The sequence below is a fragment of the Equus przewalskii genome, chromosome 9 (assembly GCF_037783145.1).
Source record: "Equus przewalskii isolate Varuska chromosome 9, EquPr2, whole genome shotgun sequence".
Taxonomy (NCBI): domain Eukaryota; kingdom Metazoa; phylum Chordata; class Mammalia; order Perissodactyla; family Equidae; genus Equus; species Equus przewalskii.
The window spans coordinates 79193746-79218422 of NC_091839.1; the positions used below are offsets into that span (position 1 = coordinate 79193746).

The window sequence follows — 24677 nt, forward strand, 5'->3', positions numbered from 1 at the left end:
GACTTGTCAGCTTTATTCGAAACCGTATCTTCGCCCTGCTGACACCCATTTGGTCTCACATTCTGAAGATGGTCCCTTCCAGGTTTTCTGTTTTCTGTATCTCCAGAGGCACCTACTGCAGTTCTCTAGACACCATTCCAACTTCGATCATTTGAAACACAATGTTTGTGCATCAGTTGCCTCCCTCGCCCTGTCACTAAACTCTCCTTGGTTTTTAAAGTCTTACACCTCTTGATGCCAGGCTAAAATTCCACTGCGGTTGATCATGGTAAAGGACCAACTCTGGTCTCGATTCTCAGCTCCTTGCTGCTGTGTATTATCTTGGTTTCTGTAAACAAGAATTGAGTCATTTTGACTCCTTACTAATCCTTTACTTTCGTTAAGCTTCTACTATAAGGTATATATTTTCTACTTAGATTAGGTTTACTGACTTATTATCCCTTTAGTTATTCTCAACCCTTCCATCTTCATCCCTAGTCAAATGCAGTTTAGACCAAACTGTACACATATTCAGATAAATATTGCCTGTTGATCAAAGGCCATAATAATTAAGTGGGAGTTTCACCAGACTCCACTGGCTCTTCTTGTCCCACGTCCAGACATTTTCTGCCCGAGTCCTACAAATGTCCTGCAAATGTCCTGCAAATGTCCTACAAATGTCCAGTAGACCTACTTTTCTCCCTTTCCTGCTTCTTCTTTGTTTTCATTCTTACCCGACACCCTTTCCTCTTTTAACACATCTACTCCCTTCTTCAGTACCCCGTCCAAATACCTTTCTCCAAGGACTTTCCAAGGTGTATATGCAAACAGGGTCATAGAAACTCTTCCTTTCTTCCTCTTCCTCTCTCAAACATGTAGCGTTATGTGAAAATGTATCCTAAGTCCTCTTTATGGGTGTATACACCCTGTGAATTCACAGATGCATCTGGATATTTGGTATGTCTTAGATAACCCTTTGGAAAGGCATCTTGTCAGATAATTCAGAAATCTTTTGAATCTTAGGTAAAAATCCAAGTCTCCCAATTCTCACCCTCCACAACAATATTCACTTAAAATATTTTTAATAGGAACTGTGGTTAGTGACATTTTACCTCACATTTGTGCATTTTCTTTTCAGGATCCCCCCATGGCTGTAACCCTTGGGCTCCGAATGGAGGAAATGATTTTTAATCTTGCTGATACACATTTATTTTTTAATGATTTAGAGGTAAGAATTTTAAAAGGTAAAAATAGTTGTATACAACTATTAAAACTCTTAGATGGTTTCTATATATGCAGACAACCTCAAGAAAACTGAAAGATAGAAATTTAGCTCAAGAGAATAGTAAAGTTCCTGTCAAGGGGAAAAACTGTACATACAAATATAAACAAAAGCTAAATTGTGTTGGAGCCGGCCCCATGGCCTGGTGGTTAAGTTCAGCATGCTCCACTTTGGCAGCCTGACTTCGGTTCACGGGCACAGACCTATGCCATTCATCAGTGGCCATGCTGTGGCAGTGACCCACATACAAAATAGAGGAATATTGGCACAGATGTTTGCTCAGGGTGAATCTTCCTCAAGCTAAAAGAGGAATATTGGAAACAAATGTTAGCTCAGGGCCAGTCTTCCTCAGGAAAAAAAATTAAATTGTGTTAATGAATTATAAATATGCACTGGCGTATATTTAGAAGAAAAATGTCTTGGAAGACAAAGTCTGCTTTGCTGCCCTCTTCCATACCGCCCCCCCCCCCCATACACTTTTCCTGGTCCTTTTAGTGTCTCAACCACAACCCGTTTGGCAACTATGGAATCAGCATTAGCTTTTCCAGGTTACTTACCAGGAGACTAGTTAGGTTAACTGACATATTTAAATTTATTTTTATCTTATGGTTTCAGAATGAAATAAAAGTGTTTATCTATAATCACATGATGAATGAAGAGGGAGATTATTATTACTGAATCGCTAACTGAATCTCTAACTCGACATTTTATATTGGACTTTCCATTAATTAATTAACAACTTTTTGAAATAAATATGTGTATCACATTATTTTTGTAGAGGAGAAACTGTAGGGTCCACAAGCATAAAAATCAGTCTAAGGTTACCCCTGGCTGAGTGGGAGAACGGGGCTTTGAACCTCTGAGGTCTGTCTGGCTGCAGAGCACATGGTCTGCCTTTGCACCATGCTGAAATTAACAGAAGGGTGTGAGAAAGAATAGCCAAGTTAGTGTCTCAAGTTTCTTAAGTCAACAAGGTCTTAAATCCAGTTTTAGGTACATTTGAGACATGAGAGTGAAAATCGTGTTGTTCAGTATATCCTATAAGTGTGTGTGCTGGAAATCTGTGTAATAGCATTTTTTGTTGTTATTTTCTCTGCAGCAACTCACTGTTTTTACTGGGTAATAAAATTAATGTCTGTTTAAAGAGGTTTTATTTTTTTTCTTTAGTGGGCAATATGAAAGATCAACATTCCTAGGCAAGTGTTCCAGTTTTAGATAATAAGAAATAAGAATCACCTTTCTAAAGCCTGATTTAAATTAATTCTGCTACTGATTCCTTTCTAATGTACAAAATGATTTTATTGTACATGATAATAGAAAACATATTTAACCTTTTTGGAACGTGAATTTTTTATATACAGTGATGACTTTTTAGGTTGGTTTTTCCGTTTGTTAAAAAGGATGTCTCATTCTAAAGAGAATTTTGAGATTATTAGTCCTTTCAAATCTATAAAAGACAAAAAAAAAGGAAGTTTTATGTGGTTTCTCTCCAAGTTTTATAGTTTTTATTTCATTTCATTCGTTATTTTTTACTAGAAATAAATGGAATAAATGACCCCTTAGCTTCTTTAGTGGCACATGAGAAGCCAGATGGAGTAGATTTGCCGCCTGACTTCTGACAGCACACTGAAGTGAGAAAGTGAAGGAAGCCTGGGATGGATTTGCAGTACCGTTAGCAAGTTCGACATGAATGTTGGCGTATCAGAAACACGTGGTCCACTCTGTGCTTTAACAATTTTTATTTTGGATTATATGCTGTATAAAATATATTTTAAAAATATTCAGCAGGATCTCTGGTAGAAATAGCGAGAAAATATCGCTATTGACTTTCTCTTCTATAATTATAGCTTTTTAGTTGTGTTTTAAAAATTTCGTTTGACTCAAGCGCTAAAACTTTGCATCCAACAATACTGTACTTAATCAGTGAGGTGATTGAGTCTCTGCGTACACATAGATTGAATTCTCATACATGCACCCGCGTGTGTACACCACATGCACCCACTCACATCCAGATGAAGCGCCCAAGGACACTCAACGGCTTATTATTGACTTAAGGGAGATAAATCAGCACTAAAACTAATGAAACCTAAACAATAGCTTTCAAGGTCATTCAGTGCAGTTACAGACATATCCACCATCTTTCTGCATCTGATTTGAAAGTCAACTTGACTTTCACCCAATTTTTTATTTCACTAAGCCTCTTGCATGCAAAGATTGTCATGTGCTTCATAAATGGTTTTAAGCTATTTCTGCTTCTAATGACGAAGAGGAAAATTCCTCAAGAGAGTAACTCCATCTTTAGCCTATTGTGTTTTTTTTTTTACTTGTATATTTAATCTTTCAGGGTTCCTTTTCTTAACCTAAAAATATAATTTGAGACTCAAATCCTTCAATAGATACTGTAACATATGTAGTAGCAGCTGCTCTCACATAATTCCTTAAAAGATACAAATTTAAATCCTAATAGACACTTCCTTACACCTGCCCAACTGCAGAGAAGGCAAATGCTCCGCTCCTCCCCTAAGAAGAGAATGCTCTCTGTTTAAGTAAAATGTTATTTCAGTTAGAATAACTTCCAGAAAAGAAGTCAGCAGGGAGTCGAAGTTCACACAAGTGAGAGAAGACTTATCTGGGGTATAAGTGATAAAGATCAGTGACAACTTTGCGGTCACCTTATAAGACAAAATCAAAGAATTGAAGATTAGTACCAGAATTCTTGCCAATGTTTGAGTTCTCATATTGAAATTTGTTGAAGCCAGAGCATTGCACTGTTTTTAGTATTTCAGGTTTTGTTAAAAGTGATTCTCACAAAGTTCCTCCCAGTGAAAACTAACTGAAGAACAATTACGCAGATTTTTCTAAAAATGTAGGTGATTGCAGTTCAGGTTTCTTTCGCTGGACTGTAATCCTCGGGCAAGAGTCCAGAGTCAACAAGCATAGTTAACTAGGCATAAATTTAAAGAGAAGTTCCATTTGGAAAAACCTCAAACATAACTTCAAACATGGAGCTCATGGTCCAGTAAGTTTGATATACTGATGTCCTCAGGAGTAAAAAATAAATTTTTGGCAAAATGTACAAATTAATCATGTGAGTTAATACTTGAAATGTCAGAGGAATTTCTCTAAAAATTAGGATGAGAGCATATTAAATATAGAAATAACTTCTGATTACCAGGGTTAATTCATAAGGATTTCTGCCCACCCTTTCTATTAGGATATCATTAGTTTATTATAAAAGAGAGAAATGGAAGTTATTTACATGATGAAAGATTTCAGAACTTCAGCGGAATGAGCAGCTTCACGTGATGCCATTTCAGTAAGGATTTAATTCAGTCTACATACTTACCGAGATATGTCACCATGTCTAAATAAGAAATAATCCTTTGCTTCCTCCATTTTCTGGGAGAAGAACTTCATTTCCAGCTTTCATACTAACTGGTTAAATCTTTCCATCCTTTCCTTTAGAGCCCAATCCAGCAGCTACTACTGTTGCTTGCAATACTTTTCCCCAAGATTTTTCTAGAAATATAATGCCTCCTCTGGTTAAAGTTTGAGCTGCACCCCATCAACCAATATTCGCTCAAAATTGGGAAGAAACCCTTTAAGTGACTGTCCAGTCATGACTCCTGTGGTCTCAGCCCGTGCTCTGTTCTCTCGCCCTCCCCTGCATCGTGAGATTAATGTCTTGTCACAATCCTTACCGTATAGAATATTATTATTTTATATCATCATACCTTTGTGTTAGAATATGTAAATAATTATGGAATTATTTAAATAGTTCTATTTAAGTAATATCATTTGTCTATAACTATCGTTTGTCTAGACTTCCGCCATTTATTCAACAAAGAATTGTTGAGCCACTATGCCAGACAATGCCTTAGGTGGGCGTATATCTGTGTGACCCAAACAGCCCCCTCCAGGAGCTTCCAGTCATGTTACTTGCTGGGGCTCTTCCTTACCTATGAATGTAGGTAGAGATTTATTAAAAAATTACTAAACCCGTAATTCATGTAAGTCATATGAACCTTTTCAGTTAATCTAGTTGTCTTTTCAAGGTAGGTACCAAAATTGTGTTGATTGGCTAGTCACTAAATTTTATGTTTTAAAAGAAGACTGAGTCAACTAGTTTATCCTCACACTGCAACAGGATCTCGTATACTCCGTGTGGAAAGCTGGAAACAAGATATTAAATATTTCACTACCAGATACATCCAAGTCCTAGAATGAATATGAATAGCAGCTGAAAAGCCTTTGTTTAGTACGGCATTCTATTTTCAAAGTTAATCATTTTTAAAATTGATTTTGAATGGTAAGCTCTATGTGTCTGGTCAGAATCTGTATGGCAGAAATAATTTGAGGGGGAAAAGGGCTAAACCATGCTTATCCTGAGGCTAGTAAGGGCCAGGTATTTTAAATGCCCTTGCCAGATTCCACCTTCAGATCACCTACTATTTCACTGGAACTTTGCAGATTATTTGAAGACAGAATAGAACTCTGAGAACAGCAAAGAAGAACTGAATTCTTACTCAGAAAGGTGACCGTTTGGTGCCCAACACTCTATAACAGGTCAATTCTGGGTATCTGAACCTCAGGTTTATTTTCCTCTGGGTTTGTAGCACATGAGAGATGGAAAATCTTCATTATTTCCCTTTTACTTATAAGTATTCTTTTCAGCTTAAAGATTTAAAAACTTGAAGAAAAGAAAACGTCGGTTTCTGTGGTTGTTAGTTTTTGTCTGTGTTAAAAGACCAGGACTTTTAAAAATAGCAAGCCCATGCAAAAAGCAGGAAGTGCCAGAAATCTCACGGGCTGCCGTAACGTCCAGCCCCTCTGTTGCTGCTCAACGAGTAATAAATGAGAGTAACACCCCAGGAGTTAAGACCAAACAAATTTTATGTGTGTTCAGGTTAGCTTTGCCATACTTAAGGCCGCACAACAGAGTGGGTGCGAGTGAACACGAATGGTGGTTATAAAGATTCAAAAGAGAATTTCTTATCGATAATTTGAAGATTAAAATTATTTTTGAAATTTTTTTGAAGTAAACCCACATGCCCCATGTTTTCAGGCCCGTTTTTAAGGCACGCTTCTGGATTTAGATCTTAGAGTAGCAATGGTGCCAGGGCCCAGCAGGAGATGGCGGGATGGACAGGCAGATGCTGCCATCTTCTGGCCGTAGGCCGATCAAGGGGAAAGATGGTCAAATCTTCAATGATGGTGACAAGCATCATCTGAAAAACAAATAACTTTTCCAATGTTTTTAACAGGAGTGTGATCAAGTTCATATAGATGATGTTTCCTCTGATGATAATGGGCAGGATTTAAGGTAAGCCCTGCCTCTCAGTATGCAGTTTCCTACAGAAATTCAGCTCTGGAGTTTTGCACATGTAATTATTTCTTTTATTTCTTTTTAATGTATTTTGGGTGTTGCAGTACCTACAGTTTTGCAACTGATGGCTTCCATGCAGCTGCAAGTAGTGCAAACCTTTGCTTGCCAACAGGTGTGAGAGGAGGGGTGGACTGGATGAGGAAGTTGGCTTTCCGTTACAGAAGAGTAAAAGAATTATACAACACCTACAAGAACAATGTCGGAGGTACGTGTGGCTTTTGAACTCTAATGAAGGCCCTGTGGGTAGAGGTAGAAGTTAGACTGGAGCTCCGTGTTCCATGGTGGAGACTATCCTGCTGCAAAATAAATTCCCAGGCACTCATACTGAACGACGTTGAGCCACAATTTTAGATTTCTTATAGGTGGAGGGGAAAAAGTCTAACAGCAGAATAAAACGTGCAGCTCTGTCAGAGGAGTTGGGAAGTCTTTGTGTCCAGATGTTTGGTCAAGATTGACAGCAGGGCATTTAGCTTATCCTTCTTCAGCTGGTACTTGGACGGTCTCAGAGAAAACCGGACAGAGGGACTGATGGAGGCGGTGGAAAGATGGGAGGGAGCCCTGTCGTTGAAGCAGAGTTGTAAGCAATCATCACCTTTCTGGAATGTTATCAGAAATAAAAATAAACAGTGTTTTATGTCATTTAAAAGACTTTCAACAAGTCTATTTTATCCTTTTAAAAATTGCATGTTACCTGACAGTATATCTTTCCCATGTATAGTGTTAACTGATTATCATGGTTTTTAAAAGTTCAAATACTCTGTAGTTCATATCTAAACCATTTTATACTCATCCATATATTACAGGGGGTATCAAAACTTGTGATATGATAACTATGATCCTTAATGCTTCTTTATACAATAAACCTTGATGATTTCTATTATTAGGATGAATTTTAGGTCAGCAAGATCCTAAGATTAGTTATGAGGCCACATAAGATTCTTCTCCCAGGGTTGACTGGTTTGTTTCTCTTTTTTTAAAAAAAAGGAAGGATGATTGAGGAGCATAAACCAGAATCTAAAATGGAATGATACAGATGAATAGGTGTGTGCATACCATACATACGCATGTTCATATATATGTCATAGGATACAATATCGTAGATTTTCATCTATAGTGTATATATTACACACAGCCATACACATCGTGAGGGTGTGCCTTGTGTCTCTTTACCTTGTATCCTCAGTGCCTAACTAGCCTTGAGCACATAATAGATGATCAACAGATACTGAATAACTACAAGAGAACAAAAACATGTGGAACCATAGACAATCATAATAATGACAGAACCAAAAAGGAGCTTAGATGTGGAAGCCCTTTATTTCCAGATGAGAAATAGGTCTCTGATTTGCAGGCTTCTGACTTGCCCAGGGTACTAGAAGATAACTCCAATTTCTTCATTCACTCTAATGCTCTATACAAGACACTTTTATAAAATCAAATAAAGAGATATTCTATTTAAAATCAATTGTGGGTAATATGTTTACCTTTAAAATAGATATTCCGGAAAATCTGAATTAAATTTATCATTCAGGTATGTCATTATTCCCTTCTTGAAGAGTCTTATTAAAATTATTTAAAAATTAACAAGATTACTAATAAGTAATCTTACATCTTAAAAAGTTTAGACAGTGACCTACGAGTCCATTTTCTGTGATATGTTAGCATCTCTTTATTGAAATAAGGATAAATGAGACTTGCTAGAAACTATAAATCTTAATTTAAAAATAGAGCACAAACATATGTGCTCCCAGTATTCTGAAATGATTTAACTAAGAAGCCTTCCTTTTAAGTGGATTTACATAATCTTGTTTTATCGTAAAAGCAAGGGCTTAAATAAAAAATTAGCAGGCCTACTTCTTTTTTCATAATAACACCAATATAACTTTCAAGCATTGTCTATAAGTGTGTCACACGCTTAAGATTTTAAGCACAATTCTTAACTTCTTTTTATAAAATAAAGTATTTGTAACAGCTTTAGCATTAATATGAGAAACATTCTAATAGCTATATATGGTAATGCCATTATTACTATTTCAAAGTGGTAATGATTGTGATTATTAAGAAACTAAACATTTTCAGGTAGCCAAATATTTGGAGTTTGTATCCCTAAGCTGGGAGACGCTGCCTTCTCCTCCAGACCTGTTGCATTACAGTCTTGGGGTGGGACCCAGGCTCCTCGGGAGTTGTCACAGCTCCTCGGGAGATGGGCATCCCCACTGCCAGATTCTAGATTAAGTCAAGGTGGAGACCATGACCCCCATTTTTTACTGTTACATCCCAGTTTTTAGCCCAGTACCTGACCTCTAGAAGTTGTTCAATACACGTTTGTTGAATGAATAGTCCATTCTGAAGTGAAGGATCAGTATTGATATAAATGGCTTGCCCTCTCCATTTCTGATATAGGCCGAAAGAAACATTTTCTGTATTAAACAGAAAGGGGCCCAAATTAGATATTTCTAAAACATGGCCATCTCTTGACTCTGCCTCACTTTTTGGTGTTGCAGGACTCCTTGGCCCTGCCAAGAGAGACGCGTGGCTGCAGCTGAGGGCAGAGATCGAAGGTCTCACAGACTCCTGGCTAACAAACGCACTTAAGTCTTTATCAATTATTAGTACTAGGTAAGTGGTATTGTTGCAGTTTCTCTATTTACTGTATTGAAGGTGTGGTTCTAATAGCACAACATATATAGAAACGTTTTAGTTCCTAGACTATTTTAGAGTTTGAAGGGACGTAAGAATTCACTGAGTCCAATTTTCCAATCTCTGTGTGCGTGCGTGTGTGTGCGTGTGTGTGTGTGCGTGTGTGTGTGCATGCTTTGGAGGGGAGGATGGGGTTGCTGTTTCCCAGAACAACCAGGAGATCCCATCTCTCTACTCTTCTCTCCTCATGACCACTGATAATCCCCAGGAAGGTCATATGACTGCTAATGTAAAAAAAAATAGCACTCTGTTGCTGGCAAAGTACAGGAGATGATGGCAAAACAAAACAGCACTGTTTATACAAAGAGTCACGTTTTTAAGTCTTTTAGGTCATTATAGATAATATGCATAATTTAAATGCATCAAAAAAGTAAGAGAAAGCTCCTGAAAAGCTTGTAACCTTTGTGTTGTTTGAACTAAACAGTGACTTGTTAGTGGAGATAATAGAATTGAATAGACATATAATCAGTTGAACACCACATGCCATAAATGCTAAGTCGTAACATGATATAAATCTGGAAACTGATAGCTAGTAAGGTGGGGTTGAATCGTTGTGCTATCCTATTCTTTAGTTTTAATTCTGAGTTAGATGAATAAATAAAAGCATGCTTAGCCAATTTGTGGGTTACACGAAATTCACAGAAAGAGATATTTGGACAATTTGAATCAGGACACAGAAAAAACCGTGGTAGGGCAAAAGGAGAGTCCAATATTCGGAACATGGAAGTAAACAAGTGTGTGTCAAATCCTGCACGTGGATTCTTACCGTTTGGCATCACCCCAAGTCACCTGGGGATGTGGCGGGCGATAACTTCCTGGGTCAGGCTGGGGAAGCCAGGACAGAGTCCTTTGCTCAGTTCTGGGCACCACATTCCAACAAGGGCTGTGACATATTTGAAGTATCTTGTGTCCAGCAACATGGCCAGAAGGGTTTCGGCTGTGGAAACCACATAAAAGGAACAGTGGGAGGGAGGAAGCAAGCAGTTTATTCTGAAGAAGAGTCGTGTGTGGAACAAGATTACCGATTTCAACTGTTTTAGTTGTTCAGCTGGAAATAAACTACATTTCTCTCTGTGTCTGTGAAGGAGAGAATTAGGACAGATCGTAGGAATCCTGGGAAGGGAAGTTCTGGCTCCATGTGAGGAAGAATTGTCTAACAATTAACTGCTTACAATGGGACCTGCTGGTTCTGGATCTCTGTGGCTGGTGACATGGAGACCAGATGTCAAGGAAACTGGGATGTGAGGACTCCTGAGCCCCTGAAATTGTGTGTAAAAGTAGTATAATGTGCATTTCTCTGGGGAATAGAGCAACGGCTTTCATTATTTCTAAAAGAGGTCCCCCACATAGTTAAAAGCCAAAGGTTATTACATTATTACATAGATTACATATGCATTATACATAGTGTATTATATACAGATTATTGTTAGACACATGGCCTTAAAGCAACTACATGGGTATGTGATTTTAAGAAATAAATAAGGGTCTAATAAGGAAAGGAAGTAAAAAATAAGCCATTGCACATTGAAGATTTGAATACCAGTAAGTTTGCTAAGTTATCCACATCTGTTACCATATTGGTAATTTTCACAAAATGTCTGTGGTATCAGAAAAATAGATGATTATACAAGACGTTGCTGGATTATGTGTCAGAGGCTTTAGCAAAATTTGTACACTCTGACTCTAAGTCCTCTTCTATGAATATAGTCAAAGGACATAATAAATGTGTAGGAAAAATGTACATGTAAGGTAGCATTATTTATAATAGTGAGGAATCAGAAACCACCCAAGTGACTAAGCTTAACTTTTAAAAATAATGGTGCAGCCGCGTGGTAGAGTGCTGTGCACACATTACGTTTTGCTAGGAGATGGGGAATAATAGACAACAAGACATAAAGGAATAGGCTCATGATATAAACAAATGAAAATGTAGAATACAGAGTTATATATATAGCGTGATCCTAATGGGAAAAAACTCTATACACAAGCAGACACTCTGAAAGTAAATATGCAAAATGAGGAGAGCAGTTACCATCTCTGCATGGTTGAATAATTGATGCTTTTCATTTTCTTCTTTATATTTTTCTGCATTTTACAAATGTATATATATGCAATTTATAAATATGTACAATATTTGTAATTAGTAATTACAGTGCATTATAAATTACCTGTAAATATATGCAATGTTTGTAATTTATATACATGCAATTTATAAATATGTGCACTATTTATACTTAAAAAAAGAAATGATGTAACTCCAGATATCACAGAGTGCACGTGGTGAAGCTAGATTTCAAAACCACATCTCTAAACTTAAAAAGCCTGTGTTTTATTTTATTCCACCATGTTTTCATTCTGTAACTTCAATCTGTATGTGACGTTGAATAGCATGTTGTCTTGGCAAAAATTACGTAGAGCTATAAGTGTCACAGTATAGTAATATATTTGTGTGTTGTTCTTAATAATCTGCCATTATTTGGGGAGTTTCTGTCTGATAAGAGACAAGTTACTTTCTAGGTCTTTCCTTCCTCATCAGGAAAATATTGACGATACTTATTAAACTTCTACTTGTAGAAGTCTTTGTTTCTTTATCCCATGTATGTTGATAACCTCGTCATTTGCTTCCAGGAGTCAGAGCTCTTATTACAAAATCAAGTGTCTATGTAGATAATTTAGAAATGAAAATGTTTTAAAAGGCTATAACTATAAAGGTTTTATAACTGTTTTTGAATAAATTATAGTTTTTCCTTACACATGATATTTCTAAAGAATGTAAGCCCAATGTTGAGTGTGCTGGGGCTAAGTTGCACGTACCCGTGAAAAGTGAGCACTCAACTTGTTCTTCAGGTCGCCATTGCAACCATGTTTCTGAAAATCAATGTAGAGACCTCCTGAGAATATTTTATCGGCCCTTACGAATATGTGTTAAAGGCTCATGATATAAAACATCTAACAGGGAAAGGTCCATTGCTGTATGCCTTCTGATTTTCAATTTCACGAGTAGGGTTTGAGCCTCTCAAAGCAGGAGGGCTCAGTTTCCCCATAACCCAGGAGGAAGGGCCACGTGCGCTCTCACTGGATCTCCACCTCACAATCCCACTCTCTTGGTGCCTCCTTTATCTCCCCTTAATATTCCCTTCTAAGAAACAGCTGTACATTGCAGAAGGGGAAATTCTCCTTCTCACAGGGTAGGGCCTTTATGGAAAGATTAAAACTGGACCCATTAAATCCAGTTTTCCTTTTGTTGTTGTTGAGAAGATTCATGGATTCAACCCCTCTGTACTAAGTAAAGATCCTCTTTATTTTATTTTACTTCTTCAGGATCTGCCATCTGTCAGCCTCTTGCTTGGGACTCTCTGGGCTGTTTCATGCAGAAAATCCAAAAACTCCTTTTACTCACCCCCCACCTTTTCTCTGCCTAGGTCCTCTACTTTCCCAGGCTCTGAAACCCCTGAGACGTGAAACCCCCCTAAAAACTACCTGTCCTGGATACTTGTAAACTTAGAGCTAGGCCAGCCCCCTCTGATATCCTTCCTATGATGGCTGAGCTAGGTGTCCTTCCCAGGTCCACGGAGACCTGAGGAGATCTCTAGTATAGAACACATTCATATTGCAGGTGTCTATTTCTTGTCTCTCTCCTTATCCATCTTATGATCTGGGGCGGGGACAAAAATTCATTCATCCACAACTTCTTTTTGCCCATTTTCTTCCACTTCACCTATTTGCGGATGTATTCCTAGCACCTGTTGTGGTGCCCGCCAGGTAATGGGCACTCCACAAATAACGGTTGAATATTGAAAGGTTAGATTATCAGGGGCCATTTATTATGGAATTGAGAGACCACAGTGACAATTTAAAATCTGTACCATCAGTAGTTATTTAGTATTAGAAAACAAATATGTATATTTCCTCCCTGTCTTAGGAGTAACTGTGTAAATGTCTTGGTAACGACAACGCAGCTGATCCCAGCACTGGCGAAGGTTCTGCTCTATAGTTTAGGATCTGCTTTCCCCATCGAGAATATTTACAGCGCAACTAAAATAGGTAAGAAAATTATTTCTAACTCTATGAAATATGTTTGTATGTGTGTTTTGGGGGATTTGCTTAATGTACGTCTCTGCGTGATTCCCTCTTTTATCAATTTTGCTTTTAGAATATCAAGTAAATTTAAATAGAACTTAATAACAAAGTCCCTCGTAACTCATTGTACATGTACAAATTTTATAACAACTGTTGCTTAGTGAAATTCTGAGCTCAGTATCTGGATATTTCTGGCTCTTTATATATATATTTATATTTCATTATGGCACATCTTATTTAAATAACGTACAGTATCTCTAACCATGGTGTTTAATATTTTAATTAGTATATTATATTTAGTATTACATCCTTGCATACACAATAATCTTGATCTAAGATAAAGATACTATTTTGGCATCATAAGACAGTGAAAGGTAGATTGAACTAGTGTCCTTAATTCCAGAAAAAAATAAAATAAAGAATTTTATGAATCAGAAAACATAAGTGGAGCATTCATAATGTGAGTGGCTGGAAATCCACATTTCCAAAAATGTTCAGTAGTAATCAAAGAACTATAGCCTTGTTATTTGGATAATGTCTATCTGTGGAGCCATCTTTGACTTTAAGTGCCTTTCACAGACTAAGACTTCTAATAAACTTTCAAAAGCAAAACTCCATCAACTTCTGCCATCTTGAAAGAGTTAGGAGAAGACAGCTCACGTAGTCCTCTGTCTGTCAAGGAAATGCCTGGGGAAATAGATGGGTTGTATAACGTGCCCTGAAGGTCAACAAACTTAGGCTCTGGCACCTTGACAAGAATTCAGAATCCTAAAATCCCCTACCAAAAATAACCTGCCTGGGGCCTTGCAGAGTTTTGATACTGGCACAAGCGAAAAGAGCCCCCAGTTGCAGCTGTTTCAGGAGAAGAGTTAAAGAGAACCAAGTTTTCATAAAGTAAGTTCCACACTGTCATAAGCACTACAATTCAGAGCTCTGATACCAATCCTATTCATTTTTTACATAAATGTGTGTCTTTATGCTAGCAGCATATCAAACTTGACTTTGCTTTTTGACAAATCGAAAAATTTTATACCAGCATAAACATTTCTTCTAGTGAGGACAATGTTCTTTTTTATTGGCCAGATTTTTCCTTATATTTAATCTGAAAAAAAAATCATTTGTATTTTCCCCTTTAAGCTAGTATTTTTTGGAGTTCTGAACTATCAGATTAAGAAAAAATGCAGAAATAAGCATGACTGCGTGGACATTCTGGGAATGAAATTCAGAGAATAATGTCAATATTGGAAACACAAAGAACATGTAGACGTACCATGATGGTGTTCCCGCAGTGCAGTCAGAGGATGCTAGTGTCACCAGTGCTGTGGCCCAATGCAACAGCAGCCTTAGTGCAATTAGTCTATGCAGACTAGCTCCCAGCCCCTTGAAGAAAGGAATTGTTTATCAAAGTAAATCCACATCTTAGGATTTCCATCTTCCTTATAGATGAACCTCCAGCTTTTCACAGTAGTATTTTTAACTGACTTGTCTATACTGCTGACAAAGTAGGTAAAATTGATATACAGAATTAAACAAATGTGAACACCTCCAGTTGCTTGTAAAGTTGTTCTGATATTCTTTTGGTGGAGTAAAAGACACTGACAGTTTCTCTGGGTCAAACGCTTAACCTTACTGGCTTTTTTGGAGTGTAAAACATGTTTGTTTAATAATCTGTCTCAAGCAAAGCCTTACATTATTTAGATATATTGGTTGATTTCCTCAACCCAGAGGTTGTGAGCTAGTTTAAGTGATTGACGTTCAAGAGAAATTAACTGCACGCTTTATGAATCTTCGGGTTAATGAATGCAACGGCTGGAAGAATAAGCAGTGCATTGTTTTTTCAGGCAAGGAAAGCTGTTTTGAGCGTATAGTGTCCAGATTTGGCACTAACATAACTTATGTTGTGATTGGAGATGGCCGGGATGAGGAGCATGCTGCTAACCAGGTAACTTCACTCTGAACTTTATCTCGTTTATCTTCCAGGAAAAGAAAGTTGCTTTGAACGAATAATGCAAAGGTTTGGCAGAAAAGTAGTGTATGTTGTAATTGGGGACGGTGTAGAAGAAGAACAGGCAGCGAAAAAGGTAACCCGTCCCAAACGCTGTTGGTGTGGCCCTTCCAGCGCAGGCTTGGGCGTCTGCAGCCCTGTAGTGTGACCGCTGGCAGCTTGACGAACGATTTCAATGTATAGATGCAAAGCAGTAAGAGCATGAGAAGGTCGATACTTACATTCAAATAAACCATTTGGAGTCTAGCATTCTTTGCCTGAAATTTGATAGGAAATGTAGGAAAATTTAGTTATGTTGATGTGTGTATGTGTGTAATACGCACAGATACTATAGTCTGCAAGAAAGATGGGGAAAATAATAATTTTTAGACACACCAAATTTTACAACATAAAGAAGTCTAATGAGCTCCCGAGAAAAGCGTGCGAGTGGCTCAGTTCTTCCCTTTCGCTCCTCCATCCTCTGGGCCGTATGGTCCTTGTGACTGACTGCCTGGTGCTAAGAGTGCTCCCTGATGATAAGTGCTGAGGGTAGATTTAATAGCTGAAGAGAAGACTGTTGCTAGAGAATTTCATAAATGCTATTGGAATGAGGTGTGTCATTCGGATCCTTGTGTGCCAGCTTGTCATGGAGACGTGGAGGCAACGTCCTTCACCTCTAGAAGAGTGCTGTCTGCTTTGGTGAGGCATTGGTACTTGACCGAAGCCAAGCAGCTGGCTTTGAATATATTCAGAAGATCTCACAGGCCCGAGGTATTTAAATAAGCCATTTCATCTGGCCCGTATTTCTGAAGAAGAAATCAAGGCAGTTAAAAACCATTAAATGTTGGTCCAAGATCAAAAGAGGAGTGATATCATGATTGGCACCAGACGCCAGACTGTCAGTCAACCCAGCACTGCGATCTCCAGCTTCCTCCGCTGAATCATGGCCAGGACAAAAGTGATATAATTCATAAAACAAAGCAAAATGATGCATTAGTATTTTTAAAAGATGACATATCAGCTTATATTGTCTGACATAGAAAAGATGTTGTCTCATTATCTTATCCTGAAAAGATTTGCAGTCATCTAATAAAGGCTTCACTAAGCACTTGCGTGTGCTAGACTTGCATGTGTTTACCTGATTTCTGTCTTCTAGAGAAGTTCAACATAAACAGTTTCTTAGAAAAGGTTATAACTATAATAGAAAGATAAAGGAAGTGATTTGTGTTTGTAGTCAATTTAAATTATGCAAAATGGAGAAAGAGCAAGAGCTTCCACCTTAGAAGGTTTGCTGAAGTGTTGGAAGCTGTACTTGAAAATTTCCATTCTTTTCCGTAACATTAAGAGAGTTGGTGCAGGCTCTGCCCCCCGCAGACCACCTTGGTCTTAATTAGCAATGTCAGTGACCCAGGACGAACCCTGGCCCGGGGGATGTTCTCTATGAGGTCAGGGATGGAAGCTCAAGAAATACCACTTTCATTGCTGACTGCTACTTGAAATCCTTCCAGTTGCACACAATGGAAATATCTTCTAGAGTTTGTCAGTGTCCTGAGTCCGTGTTGTCTCAGTTTTTCATGTTGGCACCATAATTAGACACAACAAATGGCAGTCAATGCAGCCACTGCCCCAAACATTTTGTGTCTCTTTTAGCCTACGTGAAATTCACATATATCTAGGTCAGAACTAATAAAATCCACTTTTCCAAACCAGAAGCAGTGTATGCCTTTGAAAATGAAACCTTACCGAGTCTTCCCCAGTTAGCCATAGTGTGAAAACTAGACTCAGTGTATCAGTTGTTACACTTTCTGCTTTACACCTAAAGCTTCCGGAGGAAAAAGCACGACTCCAAGTGGGTGGGAACCTCCTTAGAATGCTGTTTCCAAATGGTTGTTGGTGTAGATGCAGTTCCGGTGGTGGTGAGGCTTGGAATTCTGTTTTGGAACACAGGTGGTTGGTGTCTCTAGCATCCAGAATGCATGCTTTTCTTTGGACGTAGCTGTAATCGCATGTGCAGAAATATAAAGTACTGTTTTGTTAACAGAAATAGATCTGAGCTGAATGAGAATATGTCACACCTAGCTGAATTTCTGTGCTTTAATTTGACCTAAAAACATAATTCGTTCTGTAAACTTAAGAAGAAATTTCAAAGTTTAGGAATAATGTATAAATGCACTCCCCAGTAGAAATGCGTAATGCCAGCCATATTTGTAATTTTAAATTTTCTGGAAACCATGTTAAAAAAACTAAAAGAGAATTAATTTTAGTGATATACTTTAACCCAATATACTCAAAATGTTAGTCTCAACATCTAATAAATATAAAAATTATTAATGTATTGTTTATATTCTTTTTACGTTTTAAGTCTGAATTTCAGTATGTGTTTTGAAGTGGACTTGCCGCATTTCAAGTGCTCAACAGCCATGTGGGGTTGGTGGCTACCATATTGGACAGCAAAGAATTCCATAACAATAGTGATTATTTTAATGATCAATTTTTATAATAAAATGTCTTTTCTATGTTATATATATATATATATATATATATATATGTTTCCATTATGCTTTGATTTGTTAATTGCTATAGTATATTATTTCTTTTTTTCATTATTGTCCACAATGGAGTATTTTTGGACATTTTTTCCCTAACACACCCTTCCATGAAATTTTAATACCATACATAGACCATATACTGGTATATCTTTGGAGAGCCACAAACCATTGTAATATGTAAGAATTTTTTCCCCACAAGAACCCATTTTTGTCCTCTTGGGGGTGATATCTCCCCCATTGAGAATGGTTGCTGGGCGCTTTCACTCAATCCCACGTCAGTGAAATAAATCAGGCTGACTCTACTGGCTTATTATTTACTCCAGACAAGTAAGAAAGTTGATCATCTCCGCATTTTTTCTACCTTATATAGTCCAGCTTCAAATTATTTTCTACATTGAAAGGAATTCACCCTATTTCTGTCAAATAGACAAAAAGTCTTGGACTTAGGAAGTTTATTTTTTTTTTATTTTATTTTTAACTGAGAGATAGACCTTCAGGAATGACGTAGTGGTTAACGCTTGCTTTCCATCAGCCACATAGGGATTTTGGTGCTCACCTTGCTTTCCCAGATGCTGATGTTGGTAATGATGCTTTCCAGGATCAATATTAAACTCAGTAAGAAGTCTCAATATTTGCTTTTATTATCATTAAAATCCAGTTCAGATCTATTTCTCTATTATTTTGACAATACCACATTGACGCTACCAAGCCTTCAATTATGATCATTCCTGCCTTCAACTTGGGGGAGCCACACATCCTTGTGGTCCCACGACTTCACCAAGACAACTGTTGTGATCTCTCTCCATTCCTCCCCTCTCTCTCCATCCCTCCCTCTCTCTCCATCCCTCCCTCTCTCTCCCATCCCTCCCTCTCTCTCCCATCCCTCCCTCTCTCTCCCATCCCTCCCTCTCTCTCCATCCCTCCCTCTCTCTCCATCCCTCCCTCTCTCCCATCCCTCTCTCTCCATCCCTCCCTCTCTCTCCATCCCTCCCTCTCTCCCATCCCTCTCTCTCCATCCCTCCCCTCTCTCCATCCCTCCCTCTCCCATCCCTCCCTCTCTCTCCATCCCTCCCTCTCTCTCCATCCCTCCCCTCTCTCTCCATCCCTCCCTCTCTCTCCATCCCTCCCTCTCTCCCATCCCTCTCTCTCCATCCCTCCCCTCTCTCCATCCCTCCCTCTCTCTCCATCCCTCCCTCTCTCTCCATCCCTCCCTCTCTCTCCATCCCTCCCCTCTCTCTCCATCCGTCCCTCTCTCCCATCCCTCCCTCTCTCCCATCCCTCCCTCTCTCCCATCCCTCCCTCTCTCCCATCCCTCCCTCTCTCCCATCCCTCCCTCTCTCCCATCCCTCCCTCTCTCTCCATCCCTCCCTCTCTCCCATCCCTCTCTCTCCATCCCTCCCCTCTCTCCATCCCTCCCTCTCTCTCCATCCCTCCCTCTCTCTCCATCCCTCCCTCTCTCTCCCATCCCTCCCTCTCTCTCCCATCCCTCCCTCTCTCTCCATCCCTCCCTCTCTCTCCATCCCTCCCTCTCTCCCATCCCTCTCTCTCCATCCCTCCCTCTCTCTCCATCCCTCCCTCTCTCCCATCCCTCTCTCTCCATCCCTCCCCTCTCTCCATCCCTCCCTCTCCCATCCCTCCCTCTCTCTCCATCCCTCCCTCTCTCTCCATCCCTCCCCTCTCTCTCCATCCCTCCCTCTCTCTCCATCCCTCCCCTCTCTCTCCATCCCTCCCTCTCTCTCCATCCCTCCCTCTCTCCCATCCCTCTCTCTCCATCCCTCCCCTCTCTCCATCCCTCCCTCTCTCTCCATCCCTCCCTCTCTCTCCATCCCTCCCTCTCTCTCCATCCCTCCCCTCTCTCTCCATCCGTCCCTCTCTCCCATCCCTCCCTCTCTCCCATCCCTCCCTCTCTCCCATCCCTCCCTCTCTCCCATCCCTTCCTCTCTCCCATCCCTCCCTCTCTCCCATCCCTCCCTCTCTCTCCATCCCTCCCTCTCTCCCATCCCTCTCTCTCCATCCCTCCCCTCTCTCCATCCCTCCCTCTCTCTCCATCCCTCCCTCTCTCTCCATCCCTCCCTCTCTCTCCATCCCTCCCCTCTCTCTCCATCCCTCCCTCTCTCCCATCCCTCTCTCTCCATCCCTCCCCTCTCTCCATCCCTCCCTCTCTCTCCATCCCTCCCTCTCTCTCCATCCCTCCCTCTCTCTCCATCCCTCCCCTCTCTCTCCATCCCTCCCTCTCTCCATCCCTCCCTCTCTCCCATCCCTCCCTCTCTCCCATCCCTCCCTCTCTCTCCCATCCCTCCCTCTCTCCATCCCTCCCTCTCTCCCATCCCTCCCTCTCTCCCATCCCTCCCTCTCTCTCCATCCCTCCCTCTCTCTCCATCCCTCCCTCTCTCTCCATCCCTCCCTCTCTCTCCATCCCTCCCCTCTCTCTCCATCCCTCCCTCTCTCCATCCCTCCCTCTCTCCCATCCCTCCCTCTCTCCCATCCCTCCCTCTCTCTCCCATCCCTCCCTCTCTCCCATCCCTCCCTCTCTCCCATCCCTCCCTCTCTCTCCATCCCTCCCTCTCTCTCCATCCCTCCCTCTCTCCCACAGCACAACATGCCCTTCTGGAGGATATCAAGTCACTCAGACCTCTTGGCTCTACATCAAGCACTGGAATTAGAGTATTTGTAACTGTTTTCTCTAGCTGGAGATCCGTTTTTTTATATTTCAAGTACACTGAATTTTTACGTGTGATTCAATGCCTCTGGCTTTACACATATAAATTGTCTTAAAGGATGAAATCATATTTGGAATGAAAATTCCAGAAGGAAGAATTCAGATTGCTGCACGGAATTAAACTTTAGTGCTACAGAAAGGAAGCTCTATGGTCTTATATTTACAACACTTTAATGGTTTTTTAAAAAAAAAAAATCTGTGGAGGTTGCTGGTACACACGGAATGAGTCCTAACTGGAATTAACAGCTTTGGCAAAGAACTCTTACCCTGGCAAAACACCCACACACGCCCCGTCTGACAAGGTGGTGTTCAACAACATTCCTCAAAGTGGGAGATCTTCTCAGCCCTGAGGTTTGAATCGGACTTTAGCCTACCTAGCCCAGAAAATCTGAATTGGGATGCACTCAGACTGTATAAGGACAATCCTATCTAGACCTGTAATTTGTGTAAATTATTGATGAAAATAATTTACTGTGACTTTATTAGCAGCTGACTTTGAAAGTGGATGCAATTTTCCTTTCATCTGTCGGGGAGGGAAGCGGGGGGGAGATGGGAATCTAATATTGTCTTTTTTTTAGGTTTGGCAAACAGAATGTTCATATTGATGTGTTGTGCCTTACAGACAAGACAGCGTTTGTGTGTTACAATGTAACTTTGGTTAAAATCTCTGTAGATAATGAAAAGCAAAAACGTTTGTGATCATTCTCAATATGACCAAATTTAAAATTCAAGCTATCAAAGCTTAATACTGCATCCGCCAGAAACTGAGTGTTTGTTGCAGTAAGAAAACAATAATAATAAAAGAAAGCTTGTGTTTTATTCGGGTTCTTAATAATTCCAATAATTGTGTGAGGCAACTATTTGTGCATCTAACCACGAGCAGAAGGTTTGGGGAAGACTGTGGGACCTTTACTTAGAAAGTGAAACGTATGTTGAAGTCTCGAGTACCCTTCTACAGTTTTACCGGAGAAAACTAAGAGCCATATTTGTGACGACGTGCACTGTTTGGGGTTAACTTTTTGATATGTGTAAGTTGCATAGAGGAAAATATGCTCATGAAAATCATAAGCAAATATCACCCAAACTTTCTTAGAATGTGCCATGAACATGGCTTAAAATTCACATTGAGTGAACATGGCTTAAAATAAAGCTAAGCTCATGTGTTCCCAGTGTCATTGCGAAAATGAAATGTTATCAGTAGTGGAAGGCAGATGCTCCGGAAGACTTCGAAAGAAAGAAGTGAATCAATGAAAATTTTACCTAGAAGATCATCATAAAATAAATTAGCAAGTGAGCCAGATATAAGGCGCATTAGTGAATTACAACAGTGAAACAGAACCTGGTTCTCCATCTTGACACCTCGGTCCAGTGTCTCTCCATTACACATGAGGACCTGTGCCCCTTAGCATCTGCCTGTCCACCGACTGTACAATGGACTGCATTCATTGCAGGGAGAACCTGCCATTGCTGGGTTTGCAGGGGTTTTCTGCATGGTATGCAGCCCATGTTAGGAACTGGATACAGATTCTCCTGTCGTTTTGAATGACATGACTTCCCTTGTGGATATTTAAGACTTCAAGATCTAGGAGTGTTTTAATGGTGTCTGCCCCTGCAGCTCTGAGTGTAGAGTGTCATAAGGTGGAATCTACATTATGTCCGGCCACAAAGTGCCCCTACCCAGAGGCTGCTCCATGATGGCTCGTCAGCTGAGGCACCCATGGCTCCCGGAAGATCACACTGTCACAACATTCACTCTGGAAATGTGATTTTCTTGTCCAGACTATAAATCTGCATGTCTTTACTGAATGCTAAGACCATGTTTACATTAGGCAGAAAGAGATTGAGATCCAATGAGGCAGATTTTAAGATTGTGATTTTATCACACAAACTTTAAACCTATTCTTTAACTTATGTAGCTTTTGGTTACCTCTGCCTCAAGCACTGTTGCAGACAAATTAAGGCTGGAATACTTTTAATAATAGTAATAATAATAATAATAATAAATCTTATACTTCTGTTGGCCTTTAGCATGAAATAGCAGTTTAAGGAAATTTAAGAGCTGCACTGATTATCAGTACTTTATTTTGTGCACTAAAACCTTAAATATTTATTACTGTGAATAAAACAAAATTATCTTTTACTGCATAGCCAGTTTCTTTAAATGACAGAATTGTGGCATCACATCTAAAGTTTTAATTCTTTTTCATATCAAACAAGCAAGGCTTCTCATGCCACTAAACCTGCAGGTGCAGAAAGAAGCGCCCCCCACAGGGCACAGAGAAGGGTCACAGGCGGCATCACCCAGTGCTGTTTCACACATACACATCTTCTCGCATTCTCTGTTCAGAAGAGACTGCCAGCATAACACCTAAAGGCTAGGCTGACGGACAACAGCTTGTCTAGCACAACCATAGTGTAGGGCAGTGAGCTGACACCCCAGCTTGTCATGGGACTTTGAGCACGCTGAAGTAGAAATCTTCCCTTCCCACCTTAGCAGCAGAAGTTCCTCTTCCTTTCTGATCTCAGAAACGAAAAATCTACTAACCAACAAAAACCCAGCCCCTTTGGCAACTCCCTCATTCTATTGACATATAGAATATTGTGCCTTATTGTAAAACTGTTTGAAAAATGTTCTGTGACTAAAATGGGTTTTCGACTACTGTATGTGCAAACTTGGTATATCGCTGTGAAAGGCACCCAGCTGGTGTTGCATCTGAAAAATATCAAAACAGGTGGCCTGGCTACACTATTGCAGCACAGAAGAGGAAGTCACTGTACCTCTGCAAAAATTTGTAAGTCAAATTCAGAGGCAAAAAAATATTTTAGAATCATGCAGTTTGTGCACAAAAAGTATGTAATAACTCTCTAAAAATGTTTTCTCCCTAGTCTCTGGTGAACTAAGATTCAAAATTGTGTCAACAGCATGCTCCAGTATGAAGCTGTGTTTTTCTAAAGCACATTTGTTTATGATAAGCCTACATTCTCAGTGAATATGGCATTTAGTATTTCTTTTGAGAACAAACTTAAGCATCATGAGCCAAAGTTGCATTTTGACTCCCAGCTATGGTAGCATTATGGAAATCTCACAGTCAAAGTCAAGGGTTTCTGTTATGTATTAGTAAAGTATAGATTATCGGGGCCTACATAATTTAAAGAAATGTAAATTAATATTAAAAGCTTGTAAAAATATGTACATCTTTACTATTTCTCAATAAATACCTTTGGAAATGTTTTCATTTTTGTCACCCTCCCATGTTGTGGAGTTTTTGTTGTGTGTATTTAATTTGATTCCAAATAATGTGAAATTTGTATTTAGGTTTCTCGATGTAGTCTTACCTTCCCTTATTTGTGCCTAAATTGCAATTAAGGCAAGCTGAGATACAGCACAGCAGAATGTCACTAATTAAGACTAAGAGTGGGCTAGTGTACTGAAAAAGTGTGAGTCGCATAGTTTTCTATATAGGTGGCTACATTCAAGTATAACACATGATGTAGTCCCAGCTGACTAACGATAAAGTCATGCCTTTAGAACAGTTAAAGCAAGTTGCCTTTACATGAATATAGGACATGGTTATAAGCAGCTTCCAAGAGTGATAAAGGAGTGTTTTTCTTAAATAGGTTTAACAGCTCCTTTATTATCTTATGTGCAGTATGGATTTATTTGCAAATCTGTTGTTCCAGTGCAAACTGAAGGAAATTTCAGACCAACCTCACTCACAACGTTTTAAATTGTTAGCCTCCAAATTTTTGAGAAGACTCCTCTCTCTAAAATTGCACATGCTTCCTCAATACTTCTGTCATTTCCCTGCTTAGTAAATACTTATTTAAATAATACTTAATCCTTAGACTTAGAATATCCAACATGGCACCTATTTTATTTATCTTTCATAGTGGATGGCTCATCCATCGGAATGCACGCTCTGTGAAGGCAGGGATTTTTCTTTTGTTTGGTTTCATCCACTTCTGTGTAACCAGTAGCCAGGAAAAAGTCTGGCATA

The 24677-nt window shown here is 39.6% G+C and overlaps 1 protein-coding gene and 1 pseudogene across 43 annotated transcripts in view; one reads left to right on the forward strand and one right to left on the reverse strand.

Annotated features, from left to right (window-relative positions):
- EYA4 (EYA transcriptional coactivator and phosphatase 4) overlaps positions 1-23911 on the forward strand; it is a 296887-nt gene extending 272976 nt beyond the window's left edge. For 26 of the 43 annotated variants that reach the window (XM_070557212.1, XM_070557200.1, XM_070557206.1 and 23 more), the window contains 7 exons: positions 1118-1207; positions 6526-6584; positions 6692-6852; positions 9152-9266; positions 13270-13391; positions 15408-15508; positions 20554-23911. In XM_070557212.1, the coding sequence (XP_070413313.1) occupies positions 1118-1207; positions 6526-6584; positions 6692-6852; positions 9152-9266; positions 13270-13391; positions 15408-15508; positions 20554-20634 (729 nt within the window). In that variant the 3' untranslated portion in view covers positions 20635-23911. Of the gene's footprint in view, positions 1-1117; positions 1208-6525; positions 6585-6691; positions 6853-9151; positions 9267-13269; positions 13392-15268; positions 15370-15407; positions 15509-20553 lie in introns of all 43 variants that reach the window. The other 17 variants (XM_070557215.1, XM_070557233.1, XM_008532053.2 and 14 more) reach the window with 3 other exon arrangements.
- LOC139073419 (10 kDa heat shock protein, mitochondrial pseudogene) lies at positions 4591-4882 on the reverse strand (annotated as a pseudogene).
- Positions 23912-24677: the final 766 nt, after the last annotated feature.